The sequence below is a fragment of the Camelus bactrianus genome, chromosome 13 (genome assembly GCF_048773025.1).
Source record: "Camelus bactrianus isolate YW-2024 breed Bactrian camel chromosome 13, ASM4877302v1, whole genome shotgun sequence".
Classification (NCBI taxonomy): Eukaryota; Metazoa; Chordata; class Mammalia; order Artiodactyla; family Camelidae; genus Camelus; species Camelus bactrianus.
Window position 1 is genome coordinate 46,245,325 of NC_133551.1, and position 13,903 is coordinate 46,259,227.

Below are 13,903 nucleotides of genomic sequence, written 5' to 3' on the forward strand. Positions count from 1 at the left end.
AACAATCAGGTAAAATCTGAGTTTGTGTGGATTTCCTGGCTCTGAATGGGCAATCCAAAATAGTACAGCACACTGTGTTCCTTATACAGGATGGCTTAGCCACTTCCTATGGAGTGAATTGTTTCCAGAATTGGACGTCAGAGCAGGTATTATAAAATCCCTAAAAGCCCTATAAAATCCAGAGGATATAAACAATGTGGATTTTATCTGTCTTGTGTAGGTCTACCAATATGAAGGAACTGGGGTTTCAGGAACCCTTGTTACTACTGTTCAGGGGTTACTGGAGAAATGATTGGTCATTTGAGTTTATCTGAAGGTGTTTAGTTATTCATTTATATACAACATTTAAATATTCACTATGTATATATATTCACTATGCATTTATTCGTATTCTCTAAAACCTTGGAAAAGCATGAACAAGGGCTTTCAAGAACAGTGAACATATTTTTGTCTGTGCAGATTTTCTTTGGGAAACTGCCTTCCCCAGTTCTCAATCTATGTATCTTGGGTGCAGCTGACACTATACTCTGCTTCCAGGGGTGCCACATGACCTAGGCCCATCCAATTAGAGTGTTCTATCTAACTGGATTCAGTGATTGGTTCAGGGGTGAGTATGTGATCTGACCTAGGCCAATGAGAATAAACCCTCAGAATTTTTCTCTAATACGTGGAGAAACATCTAGCACTTTGCTAGATGGAGTTGCTAAGCAGGTGGAATGCAGGCCTGGGGCTGCTGGAATGCTCTCCTTGTTACCACTTGGTGAAACATCAGAGGGAAGAACTGAGAATGAATCTGGTTCCTGCTAGCTAAGCATTTCTACTTAGGTATGTTTATTTGGCTTAAGCTAGTTTTCTGTCACTTACAACTGAAAAAGTCATGCTAATACAATAGCGATACTAGACCACTTGGGAGGCTTTACAACTTGAGTAATTTTTTTGATCTTAGTTAAAGAGGATGAGAAGTAATGTCACATAGGAGGTAAGCACAGGCCATGAGAAGATCTCCATTATTAACAACTAGTCCCACCCACCAACTGTGAAAATCTAGAAACATTCATAATATTTATGTTTATGAAAAACTCTTCCAAGATTGTAAAAGTTTCTTGTGTTCTAACCTGGCATTATTAGGATAGACTCAGAGCACCAATTCATAAGTTAGCTTAAAATCCGTAAGGAGTCAAGTCCCTTACTCCCTTGACCCTTTTTGGGAGTTTAAGGCCTTGGTAACTTTGCTGGGCTACTTAGTTCAGGATTGTCCTAGCAACTGCTGACCCACACTGATGTCAGTTTTGAGGGCATCAAAGTAGGTACTATGTTAGAAAAATGAAGAGAGTTTCTGTTACCTCAAGTCTGTCTGATAGTGAGATGCAACACTAGTACAAAAACAGAGTTCCTGGATCAAAAGTGGGAAATAACAGGTATGTTCTGAGAGAGAGTGTAGGTGTGTCTGGTGCTAGACTACATCTCACTTGCTCATGTGTTTCCCAGTGCTAGGCTGGTGGCTTCTGCTGACTGCCTGTTATCAATCTGTGAATGTGCTGATGGTTTCTCTTCACTAACTGTACTTAAAGGCCACAGAGAATCAGGCTCTGAGGTAGGTCTAGCAGGAAGCCTTGGATACCATGCTTACAGTCGCATTTGACTGTGTGGTCCAGGGCAGATCATTACTATCCTAAGTGTGAGTGTAGAGTTGGAGAGAAGAGTGATGGGCAGGACTGGAGCCAAATGTGTAGAGGGGTGTCTCCAAAGAAAATACCCAAAGCTTCCCAAGGGAGAAGACCAGAGCATCCTCCAAGAGAGATATGGCTTCAAGACTTGATTAATGAGGTTGTACAGAACATTTGACATTTTTGGCTCCCTAGCATCTGAACACCCTTCCTGTGTTGGAGGACTCCCAAATCAGATGGGAGGCAGGGCCCATAAATCCTGATATGATGTTGAGTATGGTGCCAGAAGATGCAAGAATGAAATAAAATGGTATTTGAGGATTTAGGGCTGCCCATGAACCTCAAAGCAGCTAACTGGAGATACAATACATAGGCTGAGAGTGGGAGATGAAAGTCACAGTGATTTACCACTGATGGGGAAGCCCATGAGAAAAGTTGCCTCCTTTCTTCTGGTCCACTTGGTAGGTATTAGGGTTCAAGAGGAAGCCTTCTCCAAGGCACTATTAGAGGCCCTCTGGGAAACAGAGAAAATTGGACAGTGGATCAGAGGATAAAGACAGCAGCCTTAGTTAGGATTCTTGGGTTGCAAGTAACAGAACCCAGTTGGGGCCTACTTAAATAAGCAAGGAATTCATATAAACAGTCTCTATTAGACCTGAGAAAGAGGGGCTCAAAACAGGGCCTAGAGGGCCCTGAGCCCACCTTTCCTCATAGAATGAGAAATCAGTGGAACCAAGGGAACTTACCCATTTAGAGTCTTCTCTTCCTTCTTTTAGACCATGTTCTTGGAATTCCTCACCCAAGTGACCTCAAACATGTTTCCAGGACCTGCACTGGGCTTTTACCCTGGATCTGTTAGTCTAAGAACAGACAGCATTGTCAATGTCAGTACCTTTACACACAAAGGGTGGTCAAAGACAGCTATTTGTAGAGGGGTGGATGGAAGAGGCTTGGACATGTGCACAAGGCTTCACAGTGCACGATGAAGCCAGAGGTGAGAAGAGATGGGAGTTAGAACTCTAAGGATCCATGAATTCTAAGTTTTAACCTAGTCTTCCAGCTTTGCATGAAAGTATACTTGGCAAGATAGAAGGATTGAATATATCATATTTAATGGTTTTTTCATTTGATTTATAACTTTTAAGTATTTTGACACATGGTATGTGGGCTTCCATTTATATTCTTGTCCTGGGCCTTACAAATGTTAGAGGTGGGGCTGACCTTAGAGCAGGGACAAAGCTGGGCACTAGGAGGCTATCAACTCAAGAAATTGACTACAGCTTGAGTCCTTTCCATTCTCTGCCCATACTGCTTTCAGGGCATTTTCTTCATACTTCTTTGGTCTTCTGAACACTGGCTTCCTTTGCAACTTGGCTCTCATGGTGGATGGGGGCCACAGCCAGCTCCAGAGATTCCATGCTATAAGTCCAAACACCTGGAGAGACCAGTTCTTGTTTTGGTTACTCTTTGCAAATATTTGTGAAAGAAATTTAGCTCAGCCTGTGTCCCATCAACTATGGCCGGGGCAAGGTCATGTACAAATTGAGAAGAGGAATGTCATGGTGAACTGGACAGAGGTATTAAAAGGTGTTCACTACAGTGGGGCAATTGACCAACCAGCTGGGTCATTGGTCCTTAACCCATAAACAGTACTCTTGTGGCTGGATAATCCACCCAGTGAGGTCCAGGGAATGAGTGAATCACCTGGAAATGTAGAGGAGAAAAATGCTATCAATAAAGAGAAAATTTTCAGCCAGAAATGTTGTAATCTCTCTCATTTTGAAGTAAGCTGTGTTTTAGGGTGAGAATGTGCTGGTTACTTAACCTTTTGTACCTCCTAAACAACTCTCAGATCTACACAGGGCTCTCCATCTTTTGCCCATATTGTTCAGCAATGTTTTGTCTTCAAGTGTCTTTAGAGTTTGTCCCTTCAATTCACTCTGCAATTTCTAATGATTCTCAATACAAATCTGCCCCCGTTGCTCTGAGCATAAAGTATGCATTCTTTATCTTGGCTTACAAGGCTCTTCATGCTTACCTTGCAGCTTTATCCTTCACCATCCTTTATCTCCTTCAATCTTAGACCACTTGGCACTGTTTTCAGTGCCCCCAAGAGACACATGCTCTCCTCTGGGCCTTTGCACATGCTATTCTCTCTGTGGGCTTATATTCCCATCTGGTCCTGTCACCTAACTAGAAAAGGAAGCAGCTTAGTTACGATGATATTGAGGTGTTTTGAGGCTATCTAGTATGCATTTAGATAGACAGAAGGGATACTTTAAGAGGCTGATGAGGGTGCTACCCAGAGGTCAGAATGGGTGATCAGCTTTCAATTAGAGGAAAGATATGCTTCCTCAGAGAGGAAGGCACGGAAGCAAGGATGGTACAAGTTTATAGGCTCTGGAGGGGATATAAGGAAGGGGGCGTTATGCCTGTTGGTCTCTGTGAAGTAAAAGGCAAAGTTACATTTACTGATCTGAGGGTGGAAGGTAGTCATTTGAGATAAGTGGTGAAGGTTTGGAATGTCAGAGGAAGCACATTTAGGATAAGTAACAGGAATCTCAATTATGACCAGGGACCAGGCCAGAGTGAAATTAGTAAACTTGGTTTTTCTTAACCTAAGCCCAGCTGCCTGAGTGTAAGAGCAAAAGGCACTTGTTTTGGTCTGGGATTTGGCTTTGGTAGGGTGAATTTTTTGGAAGAAGAAGACAGAGACAAAGTTCAAGGGAATAGGGAGAAAATTGTTAAAAAGACATACTTTGGGATAAGCCTGTGGTTCCTAGTACTGGTGCTAGTCTATGACAAAGTTTCAACAGTTCCAGCATCATATTTAAAGTGACTTACAGTCATTCCTTGGCAAGGATGGTCCTTTACTTTGAAGTTATATTCTGTCTATATCTTGATATTAAAATGTCTTTAAAATAAATTACGAGAAATGTGTTAGAACTGCCATAATGAATTACCACAAATGGGGTGAGTTAAAACAACAGAAATTTGTTCTCTCACAATTTTGGAGTTTAGAAATCCAAAGTCAAGTTGTTGGCAGGACTGATTCTTTCCAAAGACTCTGAGGGAGATTCTGCTCTATGCCCTTCTTGTAGCTTTTGGTGGCTGTAGGCAACTCTTGATGTTCTTTGGCTTGTACATGCAACACTCAAATTTCTGCCTCTGTCTTCACACTGCTGTCTCCTCTGTGTGTCTCAAATCTCCCTCTGCCTTTTTCCATAAAGACACCTATCTTTGGATCTAAGACTCACCCTAAATCCAGGATGATCTCATTTTAAGATCTTAATATTTGTAAAGACCACTTTCCCAAATAAAAGTCACATTCAGAGCTTCTGAAGGGTTAGGACTTAGACATATCTTTTAGGGGGACCACTATTCACTACAATGACGTTAGATGGTAATCATGTGATCATTTTCCCCCAATGCCTATGCTTTGGGAAAAAAAAAAGTATGGGAGCGTTAGAGAGAGCTGTCTATTTGAGCTGAGATTTCAGAGTGGGAGCAATTCATGAGTATAGTATTATCTAGTTCTTGTCTTCAGAGTCCTGAGAGAATTCAGGAGAAACTTCAACCACAAGGCCCTGTATCAGGGTAGGACACTGAGCTAGATTTCTCCATTGCCCTGAAAAAGATGACAAGGGACACATTTGTGTTCATGGAACACAGCTAGGAGTCAGTCCTCCAAGAACAGAATCAGTGAGGAGTGTGAGGTTAAGACAGCAGTCTAGGAAGTCAGGAAGAGGCTAAGAAACAGAGCAAAGCTATTGGAGAAGATGGAGAGGGTAAACAGAGGGTGCTGTCTTGTCCCGATCTTTTGGCCTTAGGAGAGTCAGTCAGTCTAGAAGCACAACGGTCAGTGAAACTCTTATTACTCGTTCACATGAGTCTCCCTTACCGGATCATGGGCTCATCAAGGACAGAAATAGGGTCTTACTGAGTACTCAGCATAAACTCTAGACTATGAAAGGGGTTCAGCTGAATGGAAAGAGCTTGTCATTTTGGATTGTTCTTTCCTTCTACCTTTAACATTTAATAAATCTACTCTAAGTGCAATTATCATATTATGTACTTGGTATATGTGATGATCAATTACATTTTTTTTGCTCACAATATGAAAAATATATTGCTTTTGAACTCTTAGTTCCTTATACTGGGAATACCTAAGGTGCCTTTACCTACACTTCCAGGACCTTAGGTGCCTTTACTTTGCCCTAACATTGCATAATTTAGAATTTCACATGTTGGTACTGAGATGGGAGAGATGGGATCCTAAGTGAAGTCTGTGGAATAATAGTGATTTTTCACTGAGTGCCTCTTTTGCAAGAAGCATAAGATGAGCAGGACACAAGGTAGTCCCTACCCTTGAATTAAAAGAAGGTCACTGTGGTTATATCATTTTTCAATCAAGTTCTCAGATCTGAAGACATAAATGACCAGGATTTTACACTCCATGCTTGAATTTCCTTACTCAAATGGTGATCTTTAAGCCCTAGAAGTTACATCATTTCCCCAGATTTCAAGGATGATGCCCATGCAGAGGTGTCTGGGGAGGCTGTAAAAGGCCTTTTCTTTTAGTATATAGATTTTATAAAAATATTTCTAAAGGATGCTTGTGATTTTATTGTTCATAGAAGGAAAGAAAATTGCTACTGGATTTTTTTTTAAACCAAAATTGTCCAATATGGGAACTGGACTGATTTTGCCCTCTAACAATGAAACGTACTGGACAGTTTTTAGATTTGAGATGAGTGGAATTACAGGGAGATTACTGTACATTCCAGAAAGCAGGCATGAACTACAAATTGTTCCAAACTACTGAAATAATGACCACAGGAAGTAAGCATACTTTAAAGCCCTATATGGTGTTACATTTCAGAAATGAGCTGGGCTGGAAAATGAAACCAGCTTCTCTCCTCACTGCTGAGTTTTTCTGAATTTCCTACAAGCTGCTTGGAATTTTGCAAACAATTCACAGCTGATAAAATAAAAGGGCAGCAGAACTGAGTGTCTGTGGTGAAGACCTTAGAGGCGCCCAGCAGGAGAGAAGGATCACCGTCTGCCCCTTACAGTTCTGTAACTAAAAACTGTACAATTAAAATTTTTCTTTTTGTCCTTTTAAATAAATGGGAATCAGTTGAAGAACTACAGAAAGGATTATCAGGGTAACCTGAACTTAGGCTGCCCCAGAGCCTTCTTGGCAAGTTTAGTTTCTTCTTGTGACTTTTGTTTATTCACTCAAAGAACATTCCCTGGCTACCCACTGTGCACCAGGCCTGATGCTGGGCACTGATGATTTGAGGACACGCTCTCCACCTATGAGGAACTCCAAGAGCAAGAGGGGAAAGACAGACCTGGAAACAGACACTTTGAACACGGTGTGCTACATACAGGCTGTACAGAGGCTGGTACAGGGGCTGAGCGAGCACGGTCTCAGTGATTGGATGCACATACGTGGGGGTTTGTCACTTTATAGTGGAGGGTGTTGTGTGGAGAAATTTTCTACTGTTCTGAGAACTGCAGTCTTTCAGTATAGCTAGTTCTCAGGAGTGACAGGAAATATTGTGTGAGAAAAGACTGGAAAAGGAGGCAGGGGTTAAATCACCAAAGCCTTGAATGCCAGGCTAAGAGACTGAAACCCTACCCTGAGGGCAAATGGAAATACTGTGTGGTTTATACAAGGGAGTGACAATGTTCAGATTGCATATTTAGAACCATCACTCTAACTCTGTAGAATACGGATTGGAAGAGGCAAGGCAGGGAGATGATGAGGAGGCTGTTGCAGTCTCATTAAAAATAATGAGGGATGCTTTGGTGGTCTGATCTTTGTGGCAGCTTTCCATGAAACTTTTTCAGGCTTGGAGCTAATCATATGGATTGGAGAAACTGAGATGTAGAGACCATATGCAGAGAAATTTGGGGCAGCCCAAATATCACCTCCTCCAGGAAGCCTTTATTCAGCTGCATTGGGCAGAGATCATCCTGTCTTTGGGGCTCATGTAGTACTTTGTCAGTTTCTCTATTATAGCACTTATCACATGCTTGTAATTATTTATTCTTTTGTTGACCTCTCCTCTGTCGACTCTGGACTCGATGTTAGGTACTTTGTCTTATTCATTTTTGTATCCCCAGTATTTGGAAGCATCAATAAACACTCACTAAGTGGATGAAGGGGAGAGGAAAGCTGTGTGGTGTAGTGGGAAAGGCACTGAACCGGCTGTTGGGACACAGGGCTCTAGTCCTGGCTCTGCTACTAAGTGGCTGCGTGACTTTGAATAAGTCTCCTCACTGCTCTGGGTCTCAATTTCCTCATGTGTAAAATGAGAATAAAAATACAACCCTCCTCAGGGTTATAGAGATTAAATGAGGTAACAGAGCTCACCGGCTGCCTGCCCAGTTTGTGCCCTGCCCTCGGGAAACAGCCTCAACTATTGTTCCTGCCATTCAGCTCTCATTTGCTCTCTCTGTCCTGGTGAGAGCTGAGCTGAAAGCTGTTGCCCTGATGGAAGGGAAGTTTGTGGCAGTGGCATAACCTACCGACCAGGTAGCCCCTGTGTTACTAGAAAGGCAGACATGAAAAAGAGGGCATCATGTTAAGCTAGAGAGAGACCTGCTTTTTTGGTGATCCCCAAAGCTGAAGGAGGACCCCAAGTGGGGAGATTTATATCATGTGCTGATGGGTAAGAGGAAGCCCTCAAACAGTGCCGCCTAAGCACAGGAATGCAACAGCATCTGGAGAAATGCCACTTCTATGAAAACCGCTCATTCATCTAATGTCGTAATTTCTCAGTGACTTGGGCTGATATAATTAACTCTACCGTAGTTTTCCAAGTTTTAAGAAAGATGTAGAGGAGAGGTAAAAATTGCAGATGATAAATAAAGGGAATATTATTCTGAAAAAAAAAAAAAAAAAAAAGGAAAACCAAGATGTTTGACACTGCTATCTCAAAAAATACCTATCAATTCCCAGAGGAGTTGTCTTTCTAGAAGATCCACTAGCACTGCTCCTTTTTACATTGTAAAGGCAAACTTTTCCATCAAAACTTGATAAATCCCCCAACTTATAAGGCATGTGGCTCCTAAACTCTGCAACTGATAATTTGTAGAGTTTTCTTGGAATCCCATTTATTAAGTGAGTTTATTTAGCTGCATGGACTTAGCCTTATCACAAGACAAGTGGTCAAGAGCAGATAATGAGAGAGGAAAAAAGAGGGGTATTGAGTTCACTGATCCTTACCCAAAGGCTAAAGCCAGTCCTGATGTTATAGCTAGTGACCTTAAAAAAATAATAAAAGTATGTTTCCATTTTGCAAGGCATTTGAAAAAAAATATTGTGTGCTCAGATGGCACCTTTAATCACGAAGAACTTCTGGCTGAGTTCCAGGCTGATTCTGCTGGCACAGAGAGCTCTGAGATCATACCCTATATTCAGTGCACAGAAGAAATATTTCATCCATCTCTAAAATAAAGAGGGGGAAATGGAGCATATTTGAACTGTTTCATAGCGAGACCAAACTAGGGTGAAAGTGAAGGACATCCTGTCCATTTGGAGTTACAGAAAAGTACTATTAATTCTAAGTACTTAAGTGCTTTTTTTTTCATTCTTAGAGTCTTTCACAATAAACTAAGAAGCTTTCATAAATATGAAGGCAATCTCCTATTTCACAGATACATAAATGAAGACAGATTTTGTGATTTACCTAAGGCTACTTTAAATTAAAAAAAGAAAGGAGGGAGGCAAAGGGGGAAAAAAAACAACTCCCAGAGAAGCAGGTTGTGACCCAGGAGTTTGAGCTCTTAGAGCTGAATTTAATCCACGCCCAGGCCAAATATAATTCTCCAGGATGGAAATGATCCAGGGCACCAAAGCTAACATTCTCTACCTTTGCCAAAGAGCCTGAGGCGGTTTGGTGACAGGGAGTCAGAACTTCACTTCTCTTTCTCAACTGAAAGAAAGTGAGGCCAACATCCTATGACAGGCGCTTCTCATCATGGCAGGGCACTGGTTCAAGCCCATCTGAAGGAAGTGTGCTTCTCCTTGATTCATCATTGCCTCTTGCATCACTGTTATTCTTTGGAGGCTTCCTATTCAAAGGTTTATTTGTTGGACAGTTGGGTCATACGATTTTAGGTGGCAAGGTTGAATCACACAGCTTTACTCCATGTGTCAGTCTCAAGCACTCTTTATATACTGAGCTGCTTCTTCACTACATTTCCTAAGGCCTTAGCGGTGGGAAAGGCCTGGGTGATTGCTCCATGTATTGGAAATTGAATTCCCACCACTAAATCATGAAAAGTGGTCCAAGCAAAAGCTGCTGTGGAAATCTGAAAGCCATTATCTTTTCCACACTTCCTCTCTTCACCTTCATTTTGTTTGGGAATGCACTGGGACTCCAGTGAACAAAAATAAACCAACTTGCCCTTGACTGTTCTGCTTTTTGAGTTATCAAATGTGAGTACTTCTGCCTCCCAGATACAGTAAAGTAAAGAGACTGCTGGGAAGCCAGCCACAAATTAGAGTTGTGCATCCAGCATCTTCGACCTAGAGGGATGGTTCAGGACATTCAAATTAATGTGCCCTGCCCCAAGTTGATTTGGCTTCTGAATCACACCTGGATTTCAAAAATGTGAGAAAGCAAGCATATAGGAATACTGATGTATTTTCTCAGCTCAACTCAGTCCATTCACTCTTCCTGGCTCTTTTTAATCTATGACTTTATATCTAGTTCGTACACATTTTGACTGTCTGCCCTCAGGAACTCTCAGCTCAGTCAGAGCACCTTTAAGGAAGGCAGAACCACTTTGGGAGGTGGAGGGTGAAACGTGGCAATTCTTCCACAGGTAGGTCAATAGAGTAGAGCCACTGAGGGTAGGAGGTTTTGCTAGGGCTTAATCAAGGTTGTCAAGCCAAACACAATGGGCTTTGTTACTCCTGTGTAAAGAGGAAATGGAGCAGTTTTTGGCTTCCCCAGACTGTATTGTAGGGCATGCAGAATGGCAATTCCAGGCACAAACTTCATGAGACAGAAATCTGCTTTGGGCTATTCAGTGTCCGCCAGCAAGTTAATTATCAGTTTCTGAAATGCGTGGAAATATCCAGCATTTTCATATGGGAGTCTATCGTAGTTTTAAGCTGGGGCGGGGGAGGGACTGGGTGTTAACGTGTAAGGGGGTCTGTCAGGGAAACGGAATAGAGCTCTTTTGGCGAGGGAAACCAACACCTGTGATTCATCTCAGAAATCACACGCACACTGTAGTTGCAAGACATTTTCTTCTGGCTTGAGCACTGGAGCTGAGGGGCCTGCTGTGGCGCGCCACTGTTTATTTCAGGTGTGGGGAGTTCCTCTGGTTTCAGAAGTCCTGGGGTGGGACGCGCAGAGGAACTGCGAAATGCCTCCTTAAGAAGTGCCTCACTGCTCAAGGGGAGAAGCCGCAACTGGGCTCAGGTAGCGGTCGGGGAAGGTTGCACGGGGGCATGGGCACATTCGCTCACTGAGCAGTAACGGTCCAGCAAGTCTGTTTGGGGACCTTTGCTTTATTTGACAACTTATCATGGGGGAGGAGGGTGGGGAGGGTTGTCCCAGCACTGGGAAGAGGTCTGTGGGGAAGGACTCTGACCGGGAACCTCCTATGGACCAGAATAGCGCGCGTCCCGCCAAGTGACAGCACGCGCCCCTCTTCCTCCCTCCCCTCCCCCGCGGCCAGTCTCCGGGCAGAGGTGTCTCGCGCCAGCCCGTCCTCCCCATCTCCTACACGACCGGGCGGACCGAGCTTCAGTGGGAGCCCCGCCTGTCTCCGGGCAGCTTGAGCCCCCGAGCGCTTGCCCAGCCTGTCAGTAACCGCCGTTTGCGCTTTCTTTCTTTTTTTTTTTTCCCTCTTCTTTTCTTTCCCCCTTCTGCCTTTGTCCCGCTTAGTAACTGGGCTCCGACCAATCGCTGCCTCACCGGCCGGCGCCGGCTGGCTCCTGATTGGCTCGCTTGGAGCGCGCAGCCGTCTCCCGCTCCTCCGCCGAAGCAAGGCAGACAAAAGACGCAGGCGCCAGGCTCCGGCAACCGGGCTCAGCCAATCACCAGCCACCTCATCCTCCTTTTTTTTTTTTTCCCCCCTCCTCCCACCTCGCTTCTGCCTCCCCGCCCCACTCGCGTGCTCCCGGCACTGACTCCTGGCGAGCGGCCAGCGCCCGGGCTTTACCATTCTGATTGAGGCTGGGGGGAGAAAGGATGGAGGGTTAGGAAACTGAGGACTAGGGAGCGGTGAGGAGAGTTGATAGCTGAGGTGTAGGACGGCTTTTTGCACAAACTCTCAGGCACCTGACAGAAGTCCCAACACTTCGAGGCGGAATAGAGCGGAAGGGGCAGTGGCGATGATGACTGTCCCCTCTGCCCGGCGCGGTTGGGTGGCGCCTCAGCAGGGGAGCGTGGGGGCGGGGAAGGGTGTCCCCCTCCGCGCCGTTAAAATGAAACTCTAGTGGCTGGAGTCAGGGCAGAGCGTGAGGGGAGCCGGCGCTGGCGGGCTTGCATACAGCTTGTCGGGAGCGCCCGGCCAAGCAGAGCTAACTGGACTCTCAGACGGCCCCCCCCCCCCCCATCCCGAGGCTGCAGCAGCTTCGGTTCCGAGCCCGACCGGAACGGAGCCCGAGTCCCAGCCCCTGAGGGGATCGCTCTCTGCTGACCAGTGGGACCCCGAAACTTGAACGCAATACCCAACCCCTTTTTTATGCTTTCCTTTGTCACTTCCCCACCTTTCTCCCAGCGCATTCTTTTTTTCTCCCTCTCCATTCTACCCCCGTCGAAGGACACAAAAGTGGCTTCCGCGGAAAGATTTGGAGGCGGTGGGAGTTTTTCTCTGGAGAGCGGCTGTGTCGAAGGGATTTTGGGGAAGCCGCTTTTAACACCTCTGCTCTCCGCCCCGCAAGCCTCTCTGTACCTCTCCGAGGGGAAAAGCCGGTAGATTGAACGTCCCGGGGGCATTTTGCTGGGTTCCGTAGGAGGAGCGGGGTGGACGACTCCGTCCTCGTCCTGCTAGTTGGCTGGACTTGTACCGGCCGTTGGAAACCCCGGAGTACATTTCTGAGTGGGACTTTTACAGATATATATTTTTAGATTTTCAAATAGCAGATAAAAAATATATATGCTTTCTATATATTTCCTGACGACCTGCCCCTGACAGCGCGATGTACAATACGGTGTGGAGTATGGACCGCGATGACGCAGACTGGCGGGAGGTGATGATGCCCTATTCGACAGAACTGATATTTTATATTGAAATGGATCCTCCAGGTACTTGGGGAAAAAAAAAGAATCTTGTGATGGGTCTGATTTGTGTTTAACAACACCTTGGTGATGTTTTCAGGGCAGAAGTATTCTTGGATGCGCTAGGTTCGAGATGAGAGGCAGATTTGCAGTTAGAGCTGCAGTAAAACTGCTTCTGGTTTACACGTTTAAAGTTTGCAGTTAGGACCCCGATCCTATTGTCCTGTGAGGGTGGGGGTGGGAGCTGCGGTGGGGGTGGGAGGAGAGATCCGGTTTTTTTTTTGTTTTTGTTTTTTTTTTTACTTCTTCGCCTTTGCTTGTCGTTCAGGTTTTTGTTGTGCCATGCACCCCCCCCCCTTTTTTCTTTTTCAATTAAAGATTTTTCTACCAGCAAAGGATGCTTTTTATCCCAGTCTTGAAGTCTTTCTTTTGGGGGGAATTCTTTAAAGCTTGTCGTTTTATACGTTTGTCTGGTTTGGTTCGCTGTGTTTTACCTTCGTTAACTTCTGAAACTGGGTTGCCTGTGTGGTTATTCGTTTTAAGACCCCCTTTTTCTCTCACGGAAACCAAATGCCGGTTAGTGGTTTTCAGGGATTGGGTGTTTTTATTCAGTCATGGCCTTAGTCTTAGATTTTTCTCCGAATAAAGTCGTTCAGAGAGATCTATGTGCACTATTTTATTACTCTTTAATTTATAGTGATTTAACTCAATTTATGGGATAGGGTTTAATGTAGCTTCAATTCTTATAGTAAAAAAGGAGGAGCCTTTCTTTTTTGTGTGTGAATATATGTGATGTATACGTATATGTGATAGGTTTTCATACACATAATGTAAAGTATACATACACTGTATTTCTACTTTAGAGCTTTGTCTGAGACCCTTACAGACATTTTGTATATCTGATAGGAAAGGAAAAGGAAGGGAAAATGGAAAAGTTGGGTAATTTTTTTTCTTTAAGTCTACACCATTTTATGATTATTA

General features: G+C 44.2%; 1 protein-coding gene across 3 annotated transcripts in view; it reads left to right on the plus strand.

The window, feature by feature from the left end:
• The first annotated feature begins 10,986 nt into the window (after positions 1–10,986).
• PIK3R3 (phosphoinositide-3-kinase regulatory subunit 3) overlaps positions 10,987–13,903 on the plus strand; it is an 84,024-nt gene continuing 81,107 nt past the window's right edge. Inside the window, exons 1-2 of one of the 3 annotated variants that reach the window (XM_010950795.3) lie at positions 10,987–11,116; positions 12,840–12,949. In XM_010950795.3, coding sequence (XP_010949097.1) covers positions 12,844–12,949 — 106 coding nt within the window. In that variant the 5' untranslated portion in view covers positions 10,987–11,116; positions 12,840–12,843. Of the gene's footprint in view, positions 11,117–12,105; positions 12,950–13,903 lie in introns of those variants that run through there. The other 2 variants (XM_045513516.2, XM_010950788.3) reach the window with 2 other exon arrangements.